This window comes from Mya arenaria, chromosome 12, assembly GCF_026914265.1.
Source record: "Mya arenaria isolate MELC-2E11 chromosome 12, ASM2691426v1".
Classification (NCBI taxonomy): Eukaryota; Metazoa; Mollusca; class Bivalvia; order Myida; family Myidae; genus Mya; species Mya arenaria.
The window spans coordinates 40302312-40329970 of NC_069133.1; the positions used below are offsets into that span (position 1 = coordinate 40302312).

Consider the following 27659-nt stretch of genomic DNA (forward strand, 5'->3'; position numbering starts at 1 on the left):
ACTGGAAACACAACGTGCAACACAATTTCAATGGTTTTATGAATAATTTATGTGAACAAGAAATGCCTGTGATGCAAGAGCTCTGGGGGAAAATCACACCAAAGCTATCTGAAGTTTCTCTAGAGCAACCTGAAGCGGCTGCCGTCTATTTGTCGAAAAAAGACGGTAAAATAACCGTTGTTGGCATGAAGCATGTTGCTGATCCACTCATCGAATGCATTGACGCCATCATTCAATTGTCTTCAGATGAGTTTAGGAAAGAGAAACAATGGACAAAAGAAACTGTAACGGGACTACGTCAAATTCAAACACGGATGCTTCTTGCGGACAAATTTCCTACAAAAATGGCAGAAACTTTTCCTGACATTAAAGTTAGAATAAATGAAGGAAAGAACGAAATTTTTATCGAAGGTATAAATCAAGATGTGAATGCAGTGCTACTAAAAATGTATGAACAAACAGATGCATTTTGCTCACAAGAATTTCAGTTCAAGAAACAAGTGTTTTGCCTGTACGACATAAACAACAAAACAGTGAAGGAGTATATCGTGAAAAAATGAAAAACAATCGCGTAGTTGCAGTATGGGAAAACACTGGAAGCAAAGTAATTGTGGTGTCTTCAAATAAGCATTCACTTGATACAGCTGCAAAAATTGTTCGAGAATCCGTGTTGAGTAAAACTATTCCATTGTCCGAAGCTAATATGTCTGTATTACTGACTGACAATTGGGAGGAAAAACATGCAGAATTGATTGCAAAATATAGAGACAAAATTTGTCTTGGCACGACCTTTTTAGGCAAACTTGTTATCGGGACCACAGATGATATTGCAAACGAAGTCGAACATGATATTCGGTCATTCCTAAGGAATAATTCAATTTTAAAGGAAACCATTAAGGTCCCCAGAAATGTGTATAAGTTGATAACGTTTCATCATTGGAGTGATATTCAAAGAATTGCAAGTGCTTTGCACTCAGAGAAAGTTCGTATATTTTCAAAAGATGATGAACATGCGTTCAAAATATCTGGTACAAAAGATGGAATGGAGCAGGCAAAGATTCTAGTTGAAGCACTGTTGAGAAAGGTAAACCAAGAGAAACACGAAGTCAGAAAACCAGGTCTTGGAGACTATATGCAAACTGAGAAGGGAAGTAAAATAACGCGATCTGTTGAATCGGTGTTTCCATGTGTTATAGCCATAAATGACGATAGTGATGATAATGATGACATGGGAAATGAAAACATTTGTGTAATTGCAAGCTGTACTGGTCTTGAAAAACGAAGAATATTTGTTGCCGTTGGTGATATGTCAGAAATAAACGTCGAGGTTATTGTTCACCCTTCTGATGACAAAATAGATTTATCTGAAGGACTAGGAAAGGTGTTAAAAATGAAAGGTATGTTGTCTTAAAATATGTTTTTGCATTTTAAGGAAAAAATAGTAATATTCTGTGTATGTGAAAGGTCACTTGCATAATTTTATTCCAGAATAAAGTGATGTCATTTATATACAGTACTGCAACAATACTATTACAGGAGGACTCGCGCTTGAACACCCTTGCAGAGATTATATCAAAAACAATGGCCCTCTGTGTGAGGGAGAAGTGCTTGTATCCCCGGCAGGAAACCTGAAAGCAAAGCACATAATGCATGTGGTTGGTCCGGTTTGGAAGGAAGGTACCCACCAAGAGGATGGACAGTTGACAGAGGTGGTATTCATGACAATGAAACAGGCGTCTATGAGAAATCTGAAATCACTTGCCATGCCTGGTATAAGTTGTGGTGTTTATGGGTCAGTATTGCCTTAGTAATATATATTGTATCATAAATGAGGAGTGTTTACTCTACTAGAAATTTAACTTTAACATATCATGGCACAATTGATTTAAATTGAAATTTTGGTTGATTGTACACCTACAGCTTGTATGTGCATGTACTGCTCTTTCATTCATCTAAAAGTTAACTTCTTTAATATTACAATATTGGCATTTGTTACATCCTTCAAGGAATAAAACAAAATCGTGTTTGACCTATTAAGCTGCAAATGCGATGGTTGATATTTAGAAATTATATATATGATCTATATTCTTCAGTCCCTTTTGAGTTACTACTTAAGTTTCCGATTTAAGCAACATTTTCCTTTGACTCATTATCTGCATTTCAACAGGTTATTGGTTAATGTTTTGGCCAAAGGGCTTTTCTGTATAGTTTCAATTGTGTTATGTATATCATTAAACCAGTGTTATCTGTATTGCGCTTCGTTTCCAGATTTCCTGTTAAGAAAGCGACAGGCATTATTGTAGCGGCCGTCAAGAACTTTTTCCGAGAGGAACAAGATAGCTCTTTGACTGAGATCTACCTGTGTGATATGAAGAAAGACACTGTTGATGCTTTTACTGAAGTTCTACAGAAGGAATGGGGTGCTCAAAACGTGAATAAAAAGCCACAACGTCGGAAATCTGGTAATTTCAATTTATTTAGTATTTGAAAAAGTAGCATAAAGATTGTTTTCGTTTTTAATCAATCAGTAAAATTAAACTTGAACAAATACGCTTTGCTTAAAATTCAGGTTAAGCTCCACTTTTGTTATTGTTTATGGAGAAATAGCCTCGTTTCAAATAAAATTTTGCAAAATTTTTGATGTCCGGACATGAATGGGTCAATTAAATGATTTTGTATGGGTAACATGTTTAACGCCATAAAATACAGCACAAGCTCCACGTACAAACTACATTTTTATAGAGTAATTTACCGTTTTCAACGTGGAAATACGACACCAGAAAATAACACATGAAACTGTCGATGGATTTTGATCAGTTTTGTTCACATCTTTAACACAACAAAATACAAGTTAAGCTCCGGTTACAAACTTTCATTTTTTTAACGAAGTTATGGACCATTTTTCGTCTGATAAATTAACAAAAAATACGGTGGGCTGACAATAATTCGTGAAAGGGTTGACGGATTAAATAATATTTAAGTACATATATACAACCATAACATATAGGTCAAGTTCGACTGTTTGAGTTATGTCTTTTAATTGCTATGCCCCCTAAGACGGGAATATTTAAATCGCATCGTTTGTTTAGATTCCGTTTTACGTTTATCAAGACTGTGTTTGTTAACTTTTATTCGACAACCCCTCTCAATGGAAGTTATTGAAAATCGTTAAAGACATTTTTCAAAGCATATGTACAAGAAATACCATGTTAGATAAATATTTGTGTGAAACACTCGATAAAGTAATAAATTATGTTGGATATTTGATGATGATATTGAAGAGAAACAAGATGGTGCTGATGAACTAAATCATAAATAATTGCAGCTTTTTTAATTGATCGATATCGAATGTTGAATATTTATCATTGGTTTTCAATAAAAAAACAACATACGCAACGACCTATAGTATCGACGTGATCGTTATCGTCGTACATTAACAAAATTGCCAATCGGAAACATATTCAGATATTCTAATTATGAAATTGGATAAAATGTATTGAATTATGTCCCATTGGTGAAGTAAGAAACCCGAAGAAATGCTTTTTAAAACCGCTTGTGATGTTTGTGTTTAATACTGCAATACTGTTAAAGCAGAGGATTCTAATGAAGATGCCGAATATTTATACGAGGAACTTCCGGGAGCAATGTCCATTGACCCTTATTCTTTTGGGAACATAAGACTTACAATCAAGTCAGGCGACATTACTGCTGAGGATGCTGAGTGCATTGTTAACAGTTCAAATGAGGAATTGGATTTCAAAAGAGGTTAACATGTTTAAATTGGCATGTATTTCAAAACCAACTCCAAAACCAAGAATAATTTATAACCACTCTTAACATATCAGCATTGCAATGTACACATATTTCACTTTGTATTAATTTCCAAACCGTATATTTACATTTTAGGAAAAGTTTCACAGGCGTTGATGAAGAAGTGCGGGAAGTCACTTTTGCAGGAGGCACACTCAAAGAGTAAATGCCTTTACCCTTTCTTTTTTATACTCCCGTAGCTGGGCATATTACAAAATCTCAATGTTCGTCCGTCCGTGTGTCCGAAATATTCCGTGTTCGGGCTATTGTATGGACATATTTTACAATAATTTGCAACATGTCTTCGGCATATACAGACAATGTGTCGCATACAGGCCCTTTGTTCCTACCTTTGAGGTCAAGTTCACACTTAGTGTTTGAATACTGTGAAATGCTGCATATCATGACATAGAAGAGAGATGGTCGTTTGGGGGCTGAAACTTTCTGATGTAGGGACATATTTCAAATAACTTGCGGCATGTGTCTGACATACCAAGACGACCTGTCGCGTGCATGACCCGTGTCCCTATCCCTAAGGTCAATGTCAAACTTAGTGTTTGAATACAATGGAAGGCTGCAAAAGAGACATAGCGCATAGGTGGTTGTTTATGGGCTGTTACCTTTCATGAATGGACAGATTTTGTGTTTGGGAAACCAAGACAGCATGATGCGTGCAAGACCCATATCTATGCCCCTACTTAAAAGGGTGACACTTAGTGTTTGTTTACCATGGAGTGCTTCATTTAAGGACATATAGTATATTTGGTCGTGTCATGGCTGTAATTTTCTCTTGTATGGTCAAATTTTGAAATAACTTGCCACATGTGTTTGTCATATCTGGATGACATTTCGACAGGTTAGCCAAATACTGGTGGGAGTTTAATGTTCTGATGCAATTTGAAATAACTCGATGTATGTATTTGACACGTAAAGGCAGTGTCGAATTTGCAATACCCGCACTATATTGTTAGCAAGCATAGATACGTTTCAATCCTATGGCACCGACAAAATGTCATGTGGTCTTTCAAATTCACCAGCCATCTTGGAAAGACATAATGCGATGGGGTCTTGCAAATGTACCAGCTATATTTATAAGGCATACTGTCATGTGGTCTTGCAAGGTCACAAGCCATATTGGGTAGACATAATGCCAAATGGTAAAGCAAGTGCACCAGCCATATTGGTTACACTTATAGCCATGGATGTGGTCTTACAGACGCACCAGCCATATTTGTTAGACATAATGCCATGTAGTCCTTCAACCTTATTGGTTAGACATAAGGCCATGGGGTAATGCAAATGCACTAGCCATGTTCTTTAGACATCATGCCATGTGGTTTTACAAATGCACCAGCCATATTTGCTAGACATAATGCCATGAAGTCCTTATTGATTAGTCATTACGGCATGAGGTGGATCAAATTTTGGCTATAATAATCAGGTTTTATTTCCTTCCATTTCAATTGATTTTAAAATTGGCTTAACTCTGATTGGCGCTCAAGATAAGAGAAACATCCGACTCCGCAATTTTAAGGTTAAAATTTGCAAACAATGTAGCTAGGTTTAAATTCGCGACATGATCGATTCCTAACGAATATTTTTTACACTCACGTACTTAATTCAGTTTATTCGTTCGATATATACTTACTAAATTCATTTTATAATTGTCATTATTGTGTTTGCTCAACTGGTTTTTTTCCAGAGGGTGACATGAAGAATTACGAAGTGGTTATAACGAAAGCTCCGCATTTGAAGTGCCGTCATATTATGCATTTTGTGGCTAAAGAGTCGCCGCAGGCCTGGAAGCAGATTATCGTCAAGTGCTTAGAACGTGCCAAGAAAAAGGGCTTCCGTAGCCTTGCATTCCCTGCATTAGGAACTGGTAATGTTACTGCCAGATATCATAATTGAATTATTTTAATCCATATCGTTTAATGCTCGATTTCTCGCAAAGAAACTTGAAAACTGTTACTCTAGAAAATAAAAGATATTATGGTGCGCACGTCTCTATCCCTTATCGAACTATTATGAAAAACTGCATTTTTTATTAACTTCCTATGTCATTTTCCTACATTAATCTTTCCAGATATTCAAGTGCAAAATTAGGAAAGAAATATTATTCAATTAGAATGTCAATTATGTTAAAATGTTAACAGACCTGTGTCATTGTGTATTACATGTATGACCCTTGTAGGCATGAGTGCTAGAGTCGCTTCCGCAACTGCACAAATAATGGTTCAGGCGACAAAGGAGTTTGCAGCGGATGGCTGTGGCAGCTTAGTAGACATCAGATTAGTAATTTTTCAGAAAGAGATGATTGAAAGTTTTCACAGTGCAGTTCGCAAGGCAAAAGGCTTACAGGGTAACTGGAGTGCATTGCTCTTTATTTGTTCTATTTGTACCTTATTGTGCCGATTGCAATGCATCCCAGGAATATAGGAATTTGGTGTAGATTCAACGCTATGTGTGTACATTGATGATATGTTCACCTTCTCATTGTTAGGTCAATAGGTCATAGTCAATGTCGATGATTAGTATACCTTAACAAAATTACTTTTTAAAACCTGTTAGCGTGTCAAAGTATTGCCGATGCATGTAAATATATATTCTAGTTAAAGTCATGCAAGTTAACTCTTAATGAACGCCACTTTGAATGTGTATTATAATTTGGTAATTCATTATATGTGTAATTTTTTATATGCCATAAAAGTCTTGAATGAAGCTTATTGATATTGATGACTTATTTATAAAATTCTAACAGAACAATCAATGCCAACCCTGACTTTGTATAATAACGCAATGCTTAATATTATTTACTAAAAAACAACGGTTATATACAATCTTTACACTTGACCGTGACAGCCAAGAAATAAAATTATGTCAGCCATGGTTGAACCCCATTACGAGCGTATTGTTTGAATTCGACGGTGTTAGTAAGGTTATGGTTCATAATGCATAGTCAGGCTGCAATTCGTAGTCTTAAGCTGGAGTATTCGGAGGTTAAGGGGAGCTATACTAACCAACCGAGCGTCGTCGTTGGCGTCACTCCTAGGTAAAGGTTTTGAAGGTAAGCACAAAATATCCAAGCTACTTAATTAACAAGATGTGATATATTTTTAGTTCATGCATATCGGTAAAAGAATGAAAATTATTGGTGAATGACAACTTGATCATTTCAATATCACATAATGCAATATTTTTAATAAAACAAATATTTTTGCGATTTGCAATCACTATTAAAAAGGAATGAAGTTACCATTTTATGTATTAACTATTTCATGGAACATACTGTTACAATTTACCCGCTACAAACTCTAACCGTGTACATGTATGCATAAGCATTTTGAATTTGACTAATTTTCTTCAAATGTTTACCTTTATCTTTTCATAATTTCAGTTTTTCTATAACAATAATGCTCCGAAAATGCTTGGCTTAAAGTTAAACAAAGGAGTCTCGCCTTATCAAATAGTTCAGATCATCGGCCATACAAATTTAAAGCAGATTGAAAACCAACCAGGTCATGGAGATTCCCGACATTTTGTTGAGAAAATTTCCAAAGTCTGCGCTCCTTCATTCTCAAAAGCATTTTCGGTAACATCCTCGCCATTTCCTCTGGGGTTTTCGAAAATCCAAAATATAACGGAAACGTGACATTTAACTTCAATAGATATGAAACTAACTGGCTATCTCAACAACAAAACACCCTTTGGCTGCCCTCTCTGCCCCCCTCTCCCGAAAAAATAACGTAAGATCCAGAGTCTGAAAACGAGAGTAAATAGATATACATTACAAAACACTGAACACAGAATTCCGTTTATTTTACGCATACACACTATAATAAGTCCATATTTGTTAATTTAAATCTTGTGAAATTGTTTTTGAATGTAAAATTAAATGCAACATGCTCAAGTTTCATTCATTTGTATTTCTACATTAAATATAGTTTGTATTTGTGAAATGCTTGTTCATTTGTGCAATGATTGCTTATTTCTGACACTGTCGCATTAAAATATTAATGTGGAAAAATAGAAGAAAACAATATTTTATCCCTTGGTCGCTAAGCGCTTTTTCTGAACCAGTATACTTCAGCTTCAGATAAACCAACTGTAAAACTTGAATTGACCACGCACCAGTCTATGTGTGTTTCTGTTGGGACAAGAGCTCCAACCTGTATTTTATCTTTATCGGGAACCACCATCACACGAACACATGATATTATATTGATTGTTTCTTGTACAGTAATTGGCAAAGAATCGCCTCCATCTAAACAGCCTTCCCTTCGAACGGCTGGTAAGTGCAATACAGGTTCGGACGTTGTGCAATTCACAATGTGGGCTCTTGATCAGAAAGCTATATCAGGAGCAATTAATAAGCTCAAGAGTTACATAGAACATGAAGTGTCCAGGAAAGAGTTTATGGACTCCATCATTTTAAGGATGGATGACAGACAGGTATTTCTTTATGTGTTTGTTCCGTGATTATCTGTAAGCTGTAATAATCTACAATATTTTTAAATTTGTAACATAGTTTACTTGGAACTTTTGTTCTTATAAACGGGGAAATCCAGTTATTGATAAGTGTAAATTGATATGAATGTATTGTATGATTTTTATTACATTGTCTTCATATATATTTGTAATTTGGACATGTGCAACTTAACAGTATCACACTGGGATAGTGTATATTGAAAAAAATACATATTTCGGTTGCAGCTAAAGGAACTCAAGCGGAAAGTGGAAGAATACCATGTCGAGTGCAAATTGTTTGATGGAACCATTCAGATTTTTGGTGTTATGCAGAATGTGATCAAAGCTACAGATGATATATACACGTATATGGATTTGAAATTTATCTAAGAAATTTGTCTGGCCATAGATTAATAAATAAATATATATTCAAAGTATTAATAGGAAAGCTGCACAAATATTTAACAAATACTTCAATTCCATTTCTTTATACAATAATGGCTATACGTATCTATACCGTTTGATTCATCAGATATGTCAGATTACAATGCTTTTGATTTTTTGCAAACACTTTATTTTTTACATTTCAATATACTGTTATACACAATCTAGAGAAAGTGGCTTGCTATGATTTTGTATATATACAGTTGTTTACGAGATGCTATAAAGATAGAGCAAGATCAGAATGCCGCGATGATACTCAAGGATGCCGTCCAGTGGTATTGGATAGAGCAGACCGAAATGGATGATGATCTTAAACCCTACGAGTCTATGTTGAATTTTCAAATAGAGCAGGCTTTCAATGCACTGAACGACAAGTTCACTTACATGTAAGCATTTCTAAGCTGGATTTCAGCCATTGTACTGACCGAACGTTAGTTGGTTCCAGTCGTTCCGACCGGCTTCATTGCAGGGGCCTCAACGTAATCCTTCATCGGTCTGTCCATATCCGTCTGCTCGGATAAACTTGGTATACGGATAAAGGGTCAGTACAAACATTGCACGTCATCTTCTGTGTGGGATAAAATGAGGTTGCTATTATTGCAGAAATAGTGTGAATATCCTGCTTTTACTCGAGAAATATACATCAATGTATATGAAACTTCGTGTACAGGTGGTAGATGACCAATATAGAAAGTTTGCACATCTGTTAAAACTAGTGTGACTTTGGCAACAAAGAGGATTGGGGACTTTTGTATTGTTAGTAATACTCAGTGACAAATTCATATTACCTTTTCCTAATCAATTTGATCCTAAAAGTTGAAATAAAACCTTTAATGTGCCACATAATTACGAAAATAGCATATGTATCATTAGTACTTATCTTTACAAAATGCCAGAATTGTTTAACCTGTCAATATTAACATAGCGCATGTCTTTTTACAGCGATCGGGGTGACACAATCGTCGTAGACTTTAAAGACTATAGTGAGTATTGCCAGTCAAAACCTGATGAAAAGGATGTCATTATTCGAAAAGATTTGATCAAAGGTAGTATTTAACGTTGTTATTTGCATTCTTATAGGCTCTGTTTGTATATATGAGAGTACATAAACGCTACCATTTTCATGCTTATACCCTTTATTATTTGCTTTCATAAACACGTTGCACTTTTGATTAAAGAAATGGTTACAGTTATACTCTCCACCCAACATAGTCAGAAACAATGTCTATCTTTATTAAATATCTATTCATCTCATTCTTCATGCCGTTCTTAACAATATTCTGTCGTTTTCTAAATTTGTTGAGTGCTGCCTTTAGCGGATTATTAAAACGAATCCACACTTATTTTTTAAATAATTGTAGAAATAGGACCTTTCCAATAACTCATTCAACTGCTCCTGAATACTCTTCAACCGGGAGATTTTAAGTCCCCGGAACTAGAAAAGTTATATCATAAATGCCGTGCTTAAATTTTGGTACTTTTGGATGTAGCCTATGCTTCTTTTTCTGTTAGTTTTATTGGGATTTCAATAATTATGGGGAAAAAAACTTGGGCTGTCACCCATCAAGCAAGACATTTCGAATATATGTGTTTTCCTATTCTGGGAACTAAATGTATTTCACTTCTCCTTCTGGGGTTAAGAGTATTTCAGGGAGAGATAAATAACTTATCGGAATTATAATACAATTGCTGCCTGTTTATTGACAATGGGCATTTTGGCCGATACATGGCCACGGTTTCAAGAAATTCTAGTATTGACTCAAACTGAGACCACTGAGTTTCATGAAAATGAAATAATGTTTTTATATACACAAGAAGGATATAAAAACATATGCTACACTAAAATAAGCTAAAATTGAAGCATGACGTCTGAAATACAACTTTTCTACTTCCGGAGACTAAATCTCCCGGTTCAAGTGTATTCCAGTAGAAGATGAGAAAAAGAAATCGGAAAGGACAATTGTCAAGAACATACTGTATTACTTAAAAAATCCGTTTCCAAATTAAGGAAAATGCTTAACTTTGTTAGTTTTCAAGGAATCGCAAACTAATTTTGGCGTTATTTCCGGATTGGAATTTTTCAGAAATGTTGTGTCAAATCTAGGTGCTTTAACTTAGTTCGAACTTCGTTTGGTGTTTAAATAGTCATCCGCCCGTAGTGGTCTCAAGGAAATCGACGTGATACATCACGACATAAAAGCGTCCGATCATAATATACTTTTTGTATTAAACAAAGCGTGAGTCCATCAAATGCTTTATATTCAATCTGCGCAAAATGATACATTGCGTGTTAATGTCAATCATGACAATAGATTTAAAATTTTGCACTTGGAACTCTGTTTTGCTTGCAGAATTTCGCGGAGAGGTTCCATTCATTTGGAAACCCATGAAGGGGAATTTACTGTACTATAAGATGGCCCCTGCATCCCAGGAGTACACGGATATTGCAGGGAAATTCAGTGCTACAAGTGGGGCAGGCTTCACTATTTATGCGGTAAACTATCAGTATTCATGGCAATAATTTTCCTTGCCAGTTTGCCTTATAAATGGTAATAATAAATTGCTTTGCTTATAACAGTTGAGGATGACGCCGCATAATACATACTTTATGAGTCTGTAAAACTACAAAACATTATGGTCTCTTATTATATCAAAATTCATTCGGAACTCACCGGCCGGCCTTTTTCTAAAAAAAAGGAAGCTTGGATATATATTGACGGTTTACAATATCAGAAATCTAAACACTTCAACTAAGCTGCAAGTAGATCGCGTAGTAATTTCAATTTAGCAGTTTACCAGAATAACTTAACTCTATAAAATGTTAATTTTGATTACAATAATACACTTTACTGGCAATCTCAACTGAAAAATACAAATATATCTTAAAATACTTCACTTAATTAATTCTATTTTTTCAAACTTAAATTAACTTTAATTAATTTTACGAAGTACCGGCAAACATCCAAGGTTGTTTTTGATAGAAAGTGGCCGAGGAGTTCCAAATGATCATAAGGACTTCATTGGCAAAGACATTCAGATATCATGATAACTTACATAACACATCATTAATTGTGCTGGTGATACGTTTTTCGAAAATTGGAGCACATTTTGGAAGGGGGGACCTGTACCGCCACCAAAAAGGCATATACAGCCCGCACTATGCAACTACAATTATCGGTTGACTTGCTGTGACCCTTAAACTTGCGCTCCATGTAATTGTTAATGGTGTATCGAATGGAATCTCCTTCGTTTTAGAAAAACACATTAGGTTATACAGATGAATATTATATATCAGAATAAAATGTTTGTTTGCGTGCGAATCAATGCTTTATTATTATAATGTAAGTTCAGGTTGAAACATATATGAGTGAATTACAATACTATTTGGACGTCGATGTGACTTAAGTGTATTTAGATATTATTAAAGAGATGTTCATTAGCGCATTTAAATGGCAGTTTTAGTCAGAGCTGGTCATTTTTCTGCTTTCACCATTTTTCAATTATCCTGAAATAGATAAATAAATACTCACATACATGCATTTGGTTTGAAGAGCTTAAAAGCACAAATCGTATTTGCAAACGTAAACGATTTTCAAGATATCCAACTTTTTATCATGTTTTTTTCTTTGTCGAAAATGCATTTTATCCAATTACTAAAACATACCTTGTTACATTCTTTCGTGCACTATTCCTTCAAATGTACCTATAAAGACGTGGCAAGTCTTGCTGAATATTGTATGATTTCTTAAACAAGAGACCTACATTTGTGTTTATATCATACATGTTTTGAAACGTTCTTTAATGATGCACTCTTACATCCAAATAAGATTGACAACAAATAATTCAATTGTTTTAATATGCCGAAAGGGTGAATAAATGTCAAAAACAGTAGTTCTTATGAAGGATACCGAGTTAAATTATTTGATAATTTTGCGTTTAACCTTGTGGCTATTAAATACAGGGCTTACAATCTTCTTATCAGTAATAAATATTTTCCATAAGTGCACCATTTAGTAAGTAGTTAAAGGTTTATCAATTTTTTAAAAGGCTGAAAAATAATCAATTTAATCAAACTGGCGGCTTCCCTTAAAAACGGTAACCGGTACTTTCGGTAAACCCCCAAGTCGGTAAACTAATTATATTGTATGATTGAAAACGTCTAAATGACCATAAAAGTACTCTGAAAATACCCTTGTTTTTTTTGTTTTGATAAGCATATACCATTGCATAATCTGTGATAATAAAAACAAAATTAAGTCTAGAAATTTAAATGTATATGGAGTCTGATGTTTGATGATGCCTGTGTCAAAAATCATTTTTTACAAATCCAAAATCAATCCTAAGTATGTCAAAATACAGTTGCAAATGATTTTAAAGTGATTCAGGTAGATTTATATAAGTCTTTTCAAACATATTATACTAAAAGCAGGATTACTTTATTATAATGATCGCCATATTAAAAAGGTTTTAATTATATTAGAAATTTAATTTATCCATATAATGTTTGTACTAGACACGGATGATAAATAGTATGTGTTCCGACATGTTCCCAATGTCCATTAGAGGTTCAGTTCAAGATTGCATTTGAATTGGTTTAAGGGCAATCATATTGAACAATCTTTCTTATTCATATTGATGATAAGGAAAACAATATTGTTTGCCCTTCGCTCGCTTCGGTTCAATGGAAACTGACAAAAATGTATTTTAATTTGTTTTTCGCTCGCTAGTTCTAATTTGTTTATATAAAATCAGTAGAACGAAACATTAGTTTGGTGTGGCCTTTAGTATATCTACAATAAAAAGGTTTATTTTAAACGGCAGTTCTTAAACCTGTTATCTTTACTTAAAATAATTAATCAAATTATCTGAGTTTTAAACACCATCTTAAGTAAACAAAGGTTTGTTTGCTTTATATAACAAGCCTTTTCAGATCGAGAAAGTTCAAAACAAATCACTATGGCTACAGTATGAGGCGAAAAAGAAACAACTCGAGGGCCAAAATCCTGCAGGAACGAAAAGCGAGCAATTCCTGTGGCACGGTACATCTGAAGACACCGTGGACAGTGTCAACGCTCATGGCTTTAACAGAAGCTACTGTGGAAGGAACGGTAATATTATAAAACTATCTCTAGAGGTTAAAGAATGTCTTGGATTGACCATGAACTTAACAATCTTTCAAACAACATTACTATTTGTATAACGCGTACTAAGCAGCATTTGGTTGTACTATTCAAGTAAATGATTCTTGTTGGGTTTTTAATATTTCTTTGTCTTTAGTTATACTTTAGATAAACTATATTCATGAAATATTGTTATTCTATTGTTTTAATTGCACTAACAATCAGTTCTTAACTTGGAAACAAATGATACTGTAGGCCATGGTATAAATGAGCATCACGTTTTTGCTAATTTTAGAGTGGCCTACGGAGATGGTGTTTACTTTGCAGTACATGCAAGCGACCCTTGCTCTAATACATATTCAATACCAGGAAAAGAAGGATTAAAACGAGTATACTACTGCGCTGTCCTTACCGGTGTGTTTATCTTGGGAAAGCAAGGGATGCGTTTCCCGCCGCCGAATCCTAACGGAGGAAAGAATGCCCTGTACGACTCGGTGGTTAACAACGTTAGGAATCCGGGATTGCATATAATCTTCAACGACACCCAGGCCTACCCTCTCTACATTGTGACATTTAAATCACTGTAGATGTATTTGGAAAGACATTTATCTTGATCACTTGAATACGTTTCAGTCTATTGACGACAATCGGACAGAGTTCTTGGAAATAGTCGTAGTGTCCATCTCCTTGGACTATTCTCGGTACTTGTTGTTATTGTTGTGTTTTCTGTTTAACCCATTGTATTTGGATTTTCGTCAATCTCTGTTTAGCTTAACTGTTTCAATTTTAATGTTAAATAATACAAATGTTACTATAAATAGTAACATGTACTATAGAAATTCGTTCCCGCAAATATGAGTATCATCTCCGCCCGTGAGATTATCACGACACGCCAGAGCAATTATAGCATAATTGCCTGACGAAGACGAGTACGTGTGCACAGACGTCATTTTAACGAAAATAGAAATGGCCGCCATATACTTGGTAGGCCAACATTTAAACACTAAAAGCTTTAAAGCGATTAAAATGGAACTATCGGTGTAAGAATAGTGAAATAATTTTTACCAATAATGACACCTTCCGTGTTTCAGTAACGAGTACTACCAGAAACCATACCGGATGTTTTCATTCGGTAAAGGTCATAAAGCAGTAAGACAAAGAAATGTTTTGTTTTACTTTATTCGCTGAGGAAGTTAATTTTTCCAGCGAAATGGCTAGGGTCATCCAAGCCGAGATTCTCCTTGGCTTGATCGACCCTAGCTGTGCTCACCTATTGAAATTAACATCACAATCAGCCGATGTAAAACAGGAATATTTTAAGAATGGCAAAAACTGCAGGCTTATTCTGAAAACACGCACGAAAAGGTTTGCTATTTTGATTTCCAGCCACTCGTTATTTTTCGCAGATAATGCTATTCAAAACCATTTTGTTATTTCTCATTTTTAAGACTTTCTAACTATATGCTTTTTATATGACTTATCCTTCATTATTCCACATGTTTTCAAATCCTTTTGAAATCATTGACAAATGACAAAACATATGTATGATACAGGATAAAACATGGTTAACCATGGCTTTTGGTTAATAATTGACCCAGTGAAAATAGTTTTCTCTTCCACTGGGGCAATTATCAACCACAAGCCATGGTCAACCATGTATTATTCTATAATTAAACCATGGTGTGCTTAAATAGACGCCCAAATGTTTACGAGTTTATTACTACATTCATGTAAACTGTTCTGTTGAACACACATTTTTGAAAGCGATATTCAAACCTTTTGTTATATTTTTACGTTTATTACCTTTATACAGTGGGTGTAACAAATGCATCGCTCTACAAATTATTATGAATATTGTATATGTAACGTTTATGAAGAGTTCTTTACATTTTCTATTTACATTTTTTGCTTTAGTATACTGTAATTCAAGTCATGCTATTGTGGAATACCGTTATTGTATAGCTTGACTACAATTAACTCATTTAAGCAGACGTTGAAATTTTTAATTTTGTTAAAACGTGCATGTATGTTAATAGTATTATTACTTATATTTGAATTTTTTGTTTAACGATTGTTTGTTAATTATTTACGCCTAATAAAGAATGGTAACAGGTAATCATTTATAAATCAATTTACCTATTGGGACTTCCCTCGTTATGTATTGCATCTATACAAGACTCTGTTAATACGTCTCTATTTGATTAATGAAGTCCCATATCATGTATGCATTTGCCGAGATGTTGTTTTCACCATACACTGTCTATCAAATTTAAGATCATACGCCTGGGTATGTTTTACAGACGTGCAGACAAAAGGTCAATTACATCCGCAGAAATGTTTATTATCATAAGTGAAATAAAATCTGTTTTTCCAAAAAATATTTTATTCAAATATGTTAAAAAAAATTTTATCTTTATCTTGAAAACAATATTTTGAGCATGCAATATTTCAATAATTGTAATATTCATGAATGGTAGTAAAAAGTGTGGGTGATTTCATAGTATGTGAATGTGTCATAATTATTTTTATAAAATACATTAGGAGTTGTCCATTAGAAAAAAACAACAACAAATATTAAGGCTTGGAAAAGCGCACATAATTGATCCAACTACATAATATACAGCCATGTTCGCAGTTTTGTTGGAGTGAGTGTTAGAAATTGCATTGGGAATACGTCATATGCACAACTATGTACGATATTTGAATACGTTCGTTAAATAAAATAATGATATGATAAATTTAGCCTACATTTAGGGAGTTACAGTAACGAAGTGAACGAATACAGCTTTCCCAAGATGCTACATACGATTTGGTTTTTGTATATAATGACTTTCTTAAATGGTATCGATAATCCAATGAACTGGTAACGACTTTTTCACTCAGTTATGTCAACATTTTAGCTAAGTACAATAATTCAAAAAAGTGTACGACACCCTATAGAACGCTCAGGAATGTCAGTAAAATACTAAACGAGAGTAACTAATCTTACTTGCAAAATAATTGCAGAATTTTCTAGACTGATATATAAGGCTGTTAATTTTTAACCAGGTTTTCAACGAAAACCGGGTTATTAGAATGAGGTTGTCGTTGGGCGGGCGGGCGGGCGGGCGTCAAACATTGGTTTCTGTTCAATAACTTAAGTTAGCATTGATAGATATTGATGAAACTTGGTGTGTAGGTAGCTTATGGGAAGAGCTAGATTGGGATTGCTTTTGAGGGGGCTGGGGCTAAGATCAAGGTCACTGTTACTAAAATAGAAAAATGGTTTTTGCCCGATAACTTTAGTTAGCATTGATAGAAATTGACGAAACTTGGTGTGTAAGTTGCTTATGTGAAGAGCTAGCTTGGGATTGGTTTTGAGTTGGGATGGGCTAAGGTCAAGGTCACTATTACTTAAAATAGAAAAATGGTCAAGGTCACTGTTACTTAAAATAGAAAAATGGTTTCTGCCCAATAACTTTAGTTAGCATTGACCGATATTGATGAAACTTGATTTGTAAGTTGCTTATGTAAAGAGCTAGCTTGGGATTGCTTTTGAGTTGGGATTGGCTAAGGTCAAGGTCACTATTACTTAAAATAGAAAAATGGTCAAGGTCACTGTTACTTAAAATAGAAAAATGGTTTCTGCCCAATAACAATAGTTAGCATTGACCGATATTGATGAAACTTAGTGTGTAGGTAGCTTATGTACAGAGCTAGCTTGGGATTGCTTTTGAGGGGGGGGGGCTAAGGCCAAGGTCGCCTGTTACTAAAAATAGAAAAATTGGTTTCTGCCCAATAACATAAGTTAGCATTGAAAGATATTGATGAAACTTAGTGTGTAGGTAGCTTATGTGAAGAGCTAGCTTGGGATTGCTATTGAGGGGGGAGGGGCTAACGTCAAGGTCACTGTTACTTAAAATAGAAAAATGGTTTCTGCCCAATAACTTAAGTTAGCATTGACCGATATTGATGAAACTTGGTGTGTAAGTTGCTTATGTGAAGAGCTAGCTTGGAATTGCTTTTGAGTTGGGAGGGGCTAAGATCAAGGTCACTATTGCTTTAAATAGAAAAATGGTCAAGGTCACTGTTACTTAAAATAGAAAAATGGTTTCTGCCCAATAACTTTAGTTAGCATTGACCGATATTGATGAAACTTGGTGTGTAAGTTGCTTATGTAAAGAGCTAGCTTGGGATTGCTTTTGAGTTGGGATGGGCTAAGGCCAAGGTCACTATTACTTAAAATAGAAAAAATGGTCAAGGTCACTGTTACTTAAAATAGAAAAATGGTTTCTGCCCAATAACTATAGTTAGCATTGACCGATATTGATGAAACTTAGTGTGTAGGTAGCTTATGTACAGAGCTAGCTTGGGATTGCTTTTGAGGGGGTGGTGCTTAGACCAAGGTCGCCTGTTACTAACAATAGAAAATTTGGTTTCTGCCCAATAACATAAGTTAGCATTGATAGATATTGATGAAACTTAGTGTGTAGGTAGCTTATGTGAAGAGCTAGCTTGGGATTGCTATTGAGGGGGAGGGGCTAACGTCAAGGTCACTGTTACTAAAATAGAAAAATGGATTCTGCCCAATAACTTTAGTTAGCATTGACCGATATTGATGAAACTTGGTGTGTAAGTTGCTTATGTGAAGAGCTAGCTTGGGATTGCTTTTGAGTTGGGATGGGCTAAGGTCAAGGTCATTATTACTTAAAATAGAAAAATGATCAAGGTCACTGTTACTTAAAATAGAAAAATGGTTTCTGCCCAATAACATAAGTTAGCATTGACCGATATTGATGAAACTTAGTGTGTAGGTAGCTTATGTACAGATCTAGCTTGGGATTGCTTTTGAACGGGGTGAGGCTAACGTCAAGGTCACTGTTACTTAAAATAGAAAAATGGTTTCTGCCCAATAACTTTAGTTAGCATTGACCGATATTGATGAAACTTGGTGTGTAAGTTGCTTATGTGAAGAGCTAGCTTGGGATTGCTTTTGAGTTGGGATGGGCTAAGGTCAAGGTCACTATTACTTAAAATAGAAAAATGGTTAAGGTCACTGTTACTTAAAATAGAAAAATGGTTTCTGCCCAATAACTTTAGTTAGCATTGACCGATATTGATGAACTTTGTGTGTAGGTAGCTTATGTACAGATCTAGCTTGGGATTGCTTTTGAGGGGGGTGAGGCTAAGGTCAAGGTCGCCTGTTGCTAAAAATAGAAAATTGGTTTCTGCCCAATAACATAAGTTAGCATTGATAGATATTGATGAAACTTAGTGTGTATGTAGCTTATGTGAAGAGCTAGCTTGAGATTGCTATTGAATGGGGAGGGGCTAAGGTCAAGGTCACTATTACTAAAAATAGAAAAATGGTTTCCGCCAACAGTAATTTTCAGTTGCGTCTCTTTTTGATAAAAGTAAAGATAAAGTCATACAACAAAGTAATTGGCTATAATTTCTGATTGCCTATAACAAAAACCTGGTTTCGTCGAATTGCGGCGCTTCTAGTTAAATATATAGTATAGCTTAGTCATCTAAAATTATTAAATTGAAAAATTGAGTGAACGATATATGATACGATAAAATGGTCCAATAGTAGATACGGGACAGACTTCAACATGTTGACCGTTTGTATCTCCTTGCATTTGTGATCAATTTTGATGCTACAAACATCAATTAACACAATTATGCAGCAAACTAACGAAAACACTACATTTACAGTATTACACTGTAAGACTAAGACCATCAATTAAATGGAACACTAGATCCCTGTCAAAAACTAATTATAAGTACAGACGATCCCTAATGTCAGTAAAATAGTACGTTAATTGTATAAATAATATCGAGGCATACAATTTCTCTTTTATAAGTATTATCATTGTGCATTAAATTCGCATGTATGGTGCATTAGCTTAATTAAATGTGGTGTATTAATTTCGTGAACTAACGGGTATTTGATCAGTGATATAGTGTGTATTATTTTGACGATAAACACATGAGCTGTATAAATTCCGTGATATGTGGATTAGCAATTTAAAGATATTGACATGTATTAGATACATGCTATGTGATATTATTTCAATGAAGAGTGCATTCGAACAATTTGATCAATCAAGATTTAAAGACAACAAACTGTAGCCACTGTTTATGAATGCATGGCCTAATTATGATATGTTGTATTTTGTGAAAAGTGTTTTTTGATTTGAATGTTATATATGGTTACATTGCAAACGCTTATACACATAATGTGCGGAATATGTGCAGCAATATATGATGAAATACTCTGGAAACAAGAAAGATACGGTGTGTTTCTGTTCATGCATGTTTGTATATTTTCAGAGCAAGCTGTTAAAAGTGTTTCAAATTAAAACATGTTTGTCATGTCAATGCAACGTCCGTGTGGTTTGTAAATAAATGAATGCTAAGGATAATAAACGTTTTCATTTAGAGTTGCAGTGTTGCTGTTTTGCTCCAATAACTTTTTTAACGATCAGGTAATCTATATCCACGTCAACAACATTCATAGATGCCCTGCCCTTTTTTTCTTATAATAAATTTCCTTAGGTGTTGGTGTGGAGGATTTCCTAACAATCATTACATATTCTTTAAATGTTTTGTTTTTTAGTTTAGATTTACTCTTGTGTAAGATTCATTTCTAGAAATATGACGAAAAAGGCTTATTTTACTTTTAGATATAATAAATAAATAATAACCTTAGTTTATCTTCCTCCAGCCGCAGACTGATTTCATACCCTTTCTATTGCCTTAAAGACGTTGTATTTTTTATTGCCTGCCGAAAGGATTTTTCTCAAACAGCGACTTTTATGGGATTTTGGTAGCAAACATATTGAACATGTCGTTTACGGATTCTTAAAAAGCAGGCTTTAAACGAAAGCTTTGTTTCTAGAAGGCAGGCTAGCGTCGAATTGAGTGTTTCAGCTACTTTTTCAGTTAAGATTGTTTTCGAGTTTAAATCAGTTCATATGGACCCGTATTTATTATTATTTGGATTGCTTTTGAGGATGATGGGGCCAGGGTCATTGTTAAAATAAAAATAAAAATACGATAAAAATTACAGTTAGTAAAGACAGGAATCATGTATAGTAATCTACTTGATATATATTGAAGTATATTTAGGTTGTAGGGGCCAAGGTCATGGTTTCTGTTGCTTAAAATAGAAAAAGTGAATTCCATTTATAACTTTTTTAGAACTAAGGAGTGGTGTCTAATCTTCGTGTGTGTAGCCAGCTCTCATTTTGAGATTGGGATCGGTGAGGTCAAGATCTGTGTTAAAAAAACTACACGCCTTCTATTCATTAATTAAAAAGGAGAGGAGTCTAAGTGTCTGGCACTACATTTGTTACTGAGCTTACCAGAAATATCCGAAAGTTGGAGTTATATTTATGTCCGTTTCGAAGAAGAGGGGTATATTGCTTTGCACATGTCGGTCGGTAGGTCGGTCGGCCGGTCGGTCCGTGGGTAGACCAAAGCTTATCCGAGCGATAACTCAACATTTTCTGGACGTATGGTCATCAAACTTGACATGAAGGTTGGGCCTGACAAGTATATGAGCCCTAATGATTTTAGGGCTCATCAGGTCAAAGCTAAAGGTCACAGTGACCTTTAATGGTAATTATTTTTAAAGCTTGTCCGAGTGATAACTCAACAATGCCAAGACCTATGGGCATCAAACTTGATATGGGAGTTGGGCCTGACCAGTAGATGACCCCTATTGTTTTTGGGGTCACCGAGCTTAAGGTCAAGGTAACAGTGACCTTGAAAGGTAAAAGGTTGTCCGAGTAATAACTCGACAATGCCTGCACCAATGGCCCTCAAACTTGACTTAGAGGTTGGACCTGACCAGTAGCCGATCCTCATCGGGTCAAATGTCAAGGTCACAGTGACCTTGAATGGTAATAGGTTGCCGGGTGATAACTCAACAATGCCTGCACCTATGGCCGTCATATTGAAGTGGAGGTTGGGCCTGACCAGTAGATTATCCCTATTGTATTTGGGGGTCATCGAGCTAAAGTTCAAGGTCACAGTGACCTTGAATAATAAAAGGTTGTCCATGTGATAACTCGACAACCTCTGTACCCATAGCCCTCAATCTTGACTTGGAGGTTGGGCCTGACCAGTAGATGATCCCTATTGTTGTTTAGGGCTCATCGGGTCAAAGGTCAAGGTCACAGTGACCTTGAAAGGTAAAAGGTTGTCTGAGTTATAAATCAACAATGCTTGCACCCATGGCCCTCATAATTTATTTTGAGGTTGGACCTTACCAGTAGATGTCCCATATTGTTTTAAGGAGTCAACGGCTCAAAGGTCAAGGTCACAGTGACCTGCACCCATCGCCCTCAAACTTGACTTGGAGGTTGGGCCTGACCAGTAGATGACCCATATTGTTTTTAGGGGTCATTGACCAAAAGGTCAAGGTCACATGTGCCATGAATGGTTAAAGGTTGTCCGAGTGATAACTCGACAATGCCTGGACCCATGGCCCTCAAACTTGACTTGGAGGTTGAGCCTGACCAGTAGATGACCCCTATTGTTTTTAGGGGTCATTGATTAAAAGGTCAAGGTCACATGTGCCATGAATGGTTAAAGGTTGTCCGAGTGATAACTCGACAATGCCTGGACCCATGGCCCTCAAACTTGACTTGGAGGTTTGGCCTGACCAGAAGATGACCCCTATTATTTCAGGGGTCATTGGGCCAAAGGTCAAGGTCACAACGAACTTGATTGGTAAAAGGTTGTCCGAGTAATAATTCGACAATGCCTGCACCTATGGCCCTCAAACTTGACTTGGAGGTTGGGCCTAACCAGTTGATGATCCCTTTTGTTTTTGGGGCCATCGGGCCAAAGGTCAAGGTCCAACCTTGACTTGGAGGAAGAGCCTGACCAGTAGGCGATCCATATTGTTTTTGGGGTCATTTGGTCAAAGGTCAAGGTCACAGTGAACTTGAATGGTAAAAGGTTGTCCGAGTGATAACTCAACAATGCCTGCACCTATGGCTCTCAATCTTAACTTGGAGGTTGGGCCTGACCAGGAGATGATTCCTATATTTTTCAGGGGCCATCGGACCAATGGTTTAGGTCACAGTGACCTTGAATTGTAAGAAGTTGTTTAAGTGATAACTCGAAAATGCCTGCACATATGGCCCTAAAACTTGACTTTGAGGTTGGGCCTAACCAGTAGATGATCCCTATTGTTTTTGGGGCTCATCGAGTCAAAAATCAAGGTCACAGTGACCTTGAATGGTAAAACATTGTCTGAGTTATAACTCAACAATGCCTGCACCTAGGGCCCTCATAATTGACTTGGAGGTTGGGCCTGACCAGTAGATGTCCCCTATTGTTTTTAGGGGTCATCGGGCCAAAGGTCACGGTCACAGTTACCTTGAATGGTAGAAGGTCGTCCATGTGATAACTCGACAATGCCTGCACCCATGGCCCTCCAACTTTATTTTGAGGTTGGGCCTAACCAGAAGATGACCCCTGTTGTTTTGGGGGATCATTTGGCCAAAGGTCATGGTCACATGTACCTTGAATGGTAAACGGTTGTCCCATTGATAACTCGACAATGCCTGCACCTAGTGCCCTCAAACTTGAATTGGAGGTTTGGCCTGACCAGTAGATTACCCCTATTATTTTAGGGGTCATTGGGCCAAAGTTCAAGGTCACAGTGACCTTAAATAGTAAAAGGTTGTCCGTGTGATAACTCGACAATGCCTGCACCCATGGCCCTCACCCTGGACTTGGAGATTGGGCCTGACCAGAAGATGACCCCTTTTGTTTTTTGGGTCATCGGGTCAAAGGTCAACGTCACAGTGACCTTGAAATGTAAAAGGTTGTCCGAGTGATAACTCGACGGTGTCTGCACCAATGGCCCTTAGACTTGGCTTGGAAGTTGGGCCTGACCAGTAGATGATCCCTATTTTTTTTTGGGGGGGGGAGGGTTCATCGGGCCAAAAGTTAAGGTCATAGTGACCTTGAATGGTAGAAGGTTGTCCGAGTGATAATTCGACAATGCCTGCACCTATGGCCCTCAATCTTGACTTGGAGGTTGGGCCTGACCAGTAGATGACCCCTTTTATTTCAGGAGTCATTGGGCCAAAGGTCAAGGTCACAACGAACTTGATTGGTACAAGGTTGTCCGAGTAATAATTCGACAATGCCTGCACCTATGGCCCTCAAACTTGACTTGGAGGTTGGGCCTAACCAGTTGATGATCCCTTTTGTTTTTGGGGCCATCGGGCCAAAGGTCAAGGTCCAACCTTGACTTGGAGGAAGAGCCTGACCAGTAGGCGATCCATATTGTTTTTGGGGTCATCGGGTCAAAGGTCAAGGTCACAGTGAACTTGAATGGTAAAAGGTTGTCCGAGTGATAACTCAACAATGCCTGCACCTATGGCTCTCAATCTTAACTTGGAGGTTGGGCCTGACCAGGAGATGATTCCTATATTTTTCAGGGGCCATCGAACCAATGGTCAAGGTCACAGTGATCTTGAATTGTAAGAGGTTGTTTAAGTGATAACTCGACAATGCCTGCACATATGGCCCTAAAACTTGACTTTGAGGTTGGGCCTAACCAGTAGATGATCCCTATTGTTTTTGGGGCTCATCGAGTCAAAAATCAAGGTCACAGTGACCTTGAATGGTAAAACATTGTCTGAGTTATAACTCAACAATGCCTGCACCTAGGGCCCTCATAATTGACTTGGAGGTTGGGCCTGACCAGTAGATGTCCCCTATTGTTTTTAGGGGTCATCGGGCCAAAGGTCACGGTCACAGTTACCTTGAATGGTAGAAGGTCGTCCATGTGATAACTCGACAATGCCTGCACCCATGGCCCTCCAACTTTATTTTGAGGTTGGGCCTAACCAGAAGATGACCCCTGTTGTTTTGGGGGATCATTTGGCCAAAGGTCATGGTCACATGTACCTTGAATGGTAAACGGTTGTCCCATTGATAACTCGACAATGCCTGCACCCATTGCCCTCAAACTTGAATTGGAGGTTTGGCCTGACCAGTAGATTACCCCTATTATTTTAGGGGTCATTGGGCCAAAGTTCAAGGTCACAGTGACCTGAAATGGTAAAAGGTTGTCCGTGTGATAACTCGACAATGCCTGCACCCATGGCCCTCACCCTGGACTTGGAGATTGGGCCTGACCAGAAGATGACCCCTTTTGTTTTTTGGGTCATCGGGTCAAAGGTCAAGGTCACAGTGACCTTGAAATGTAAAAGGTTGTCCGAGTGATAACTCGACAGTGTCTGCACCAATGGCCCTTAGACTTGACTTTGAGGTTGGGCCTGACCAGTAGATGATCCCTATTTTTTTTTGGGGGGGGGAGGGTTCATCGGGCCAAAAGTCATGGTCATAGTGACCTTGAATGGTAGAAGGTTGTCCGAGTGATAATTCGACAATGCCTGCACCTATGGCCCTCAATCTTGACTTAGAGGTTGGGCCTGACCAGTAGATGACCCCTTTTATTTTGGGGGGTCATCGGGCCAAAGGTCAAGGTCTAAGTGACTTTGAACGATAAAAGGTTGTCCGAGTGATAACACAACAATGCCTGCAACCATGGCCTTGAAACTTGACTTGGAGGTTGGGCTTGACAAGTTGATGATCCCTTTTGTTTTGGGGCCGTCGGGCCAAAGGTCAAGGTTCAACATTGACTTGGAGGAAGGGCCTGACCAGTAGGTGATCCATATTGTTTTTGGGGTCATCGGGGCAAAGGTCAAGGTCACAGTGAACTTGAATGGTAAACGGTTGTCCCATTGATAACTCGACAATGCCTGCACCTATGGCCCTCAAACTTGACTTGGAGGTTGGACCTGACCAGGAGATGATTCCTATATTTTTCAGGGGCCATCGGGCCAAAGGTCAAGTTCACAGTGACCTTGAATGCGAAAATGTTTCAAGTGATAATTCGACAATGCCTGCACAAATGGCCCTCAAACTTGACTTGGAGTTGTGTCTGACATTTAGATGATCCCTTATGATTTTAGGGTTCATCGGGCCAAAAGTCAAGGTCATAGTGACCTTGAATGGTAGAAGGTTGTCCGAGTGATAATTCGACAATGCCTGCACCTATGGCCCTCAATCTTGACTTGGAGGTTGGGCCTGACCAGTAGATGACCCCTTTTATTTTGGGGGGTCATCGGCCCAAAGGTCAAGGTCACAGTGACCTTGAATGGTAGAAGGTTGCCCATGTGATAACTCGACTATGCCGGCACCCATCGCCCTCAAACTTGACTTGGAGGTTGAGCCTGACCAGTAGATGACCCCTATTGTTTTTAGGGGTCATTGGCCAAAAGGTGAAGGTCACATGTGCCATGAATGGTTTAATGTTGTCCGAGTGATACATCGACAATGCCTGGACCCATGGCCCTCAAACTTGACTTGGAGGTTTGGCCTGACCAGTAGATGACCCCTATTATTTCAGGGGTCATCGGGCCAAAGGTCAAGGTCACAGTGAACTTGATTGGTAAAAGGTTGTCCGAGTAATAATTCGACAATGCCTGCACCTATGGCCCTCAAACTTGACTTGGAGGTTGGGCCTAACCAGTTGATGATCCCTTTCGTTTTTGGGGCCATCGTGCCAAAGGTCAAGGTCCAACCTTGACTTGGAGGAAGAGCCTGACCAGTACGTGATCCATATTGTTTTTGGGGTCATCGGGTCAAAGGTCAAGGTCACAGTGAACTTGAATGGTAAAAGGTTGTCCGAGTGATAACTCAACAATGCCTGCACCTATGGCCCTCAATGTTAACTTGGAGGTTGGGCCTAACCAGGAGATGATTCCTATATTTTTCAGGGGCCATCGGACCAATGGTCAAGGTCACAGTGACCTTGAATTTTAAGAGGTTGTTTAAGTGATAACTCGACAATGCCTGCACATATGGCCCTAAAACTTGACTTTGAGGTTGGGCCTAACCAGTAGATGATTCCTATTGTTTTGGGGGCTCATCGAGTCAAAAATCAAGGTCACAGTGACCTTGAATGGTAAAACATTGTCTGGGATATAACTCAACAATGCCTGCACCTAGGGCCCTCATATTTGACTTGGAGGTTGGGCCTGACCAGTAGATGTCCCCTATTGTTTTTAGGGGTCATCGGGTCAAAGGTCACGGTCACAGTTACAGGCCCTCAAACTTGACTTGGAGTTGTGTCTGACATTTAGATGATCCCTTATGATTTTAGGGGTCATCGGGTCAAAGGTCAAGGTTACAGTGACCTTGAACAAAAAAAGCTTGTCTGTGTGTTTACTTGTCAATGCCTGCACCCATGGCCCTCAAACTTGACATTTAGATTTTTGGTGAACAGCTGATGACTCCTATGGATTTTGAGGTCATAGAGTCAAAGGTCATGGTCAAAACACATTCTAACCTCAAACTTTGAATTGTCATAATCTTAAAACTGCCTCCACGGCTTCCAATGTGACTGACAAATCAGCGCTCTCGATGCGGTTCATGCATATATCATTCAATTGTCCATATAATCCTGACAACATGGCGCTCAAGGAGGGCATTATGTTTTACATCTCTTGTGGTTTTTGTTTTATGTTCTGGTGTGTCATTTCGTAAGATAAAGGTCTTATATATGTGATTTACTTTTCGTGCTAGATTTTAAAGATTCCAGAACGGAGGAAACTATAGTCGCCGTTGTGTCCCTCCCTCCATCTACCACGCCATTGTCTTCGAAAATATTGATTGTATTGAAAGAAAACTTGGTGTATAAATTGCAATAAGAAGACATGCAGTGCATATTAACTTTTACCTGATACTTTCGAAAAAAATATTTTGTTAATGAAAAGGAAAAATAACATAGAAATCTTA

The 27659-nt window shown here is 37.3% G+C and overlaps 1 protein-coding gene across 1 annotated transcript; it reads left to right on the top strand.

Moving 5' to 3' along the window:
• Window positions 1-62: 62 nt before the first annotated feature.
• On the top strand, window positions 63-14428 carry LOC128210692 (protein mono-ADP-ribosyltransferase PARP14-like). Its single transcript, XM_052915045.1, has 15 exons — window positions 63-411; window positions 978-1397; window positions 1537-1792; window positions 2269-2462; window positions 3592-3765; window positions 3907-3972; window positions 5513-5692; window positions 6005-6172; window positions 8051-8262; window positions 8524-8642; window positions 8925-9107; window positions 9664-9767; window positions 11073-11215; window positions 13652-13829; window positions 14139-14428. The coding sequence occupies exons 1-15, from the start codon at window positions 63-65 to the stop codon at window positions 14426-14428; spliced, it is 3036 nt and encodes a 1011-aa protein (XP_052771005.1).
• The last annotated feature ends 13231 nt before the right edge of the window (window positions 14429-27659 follow it).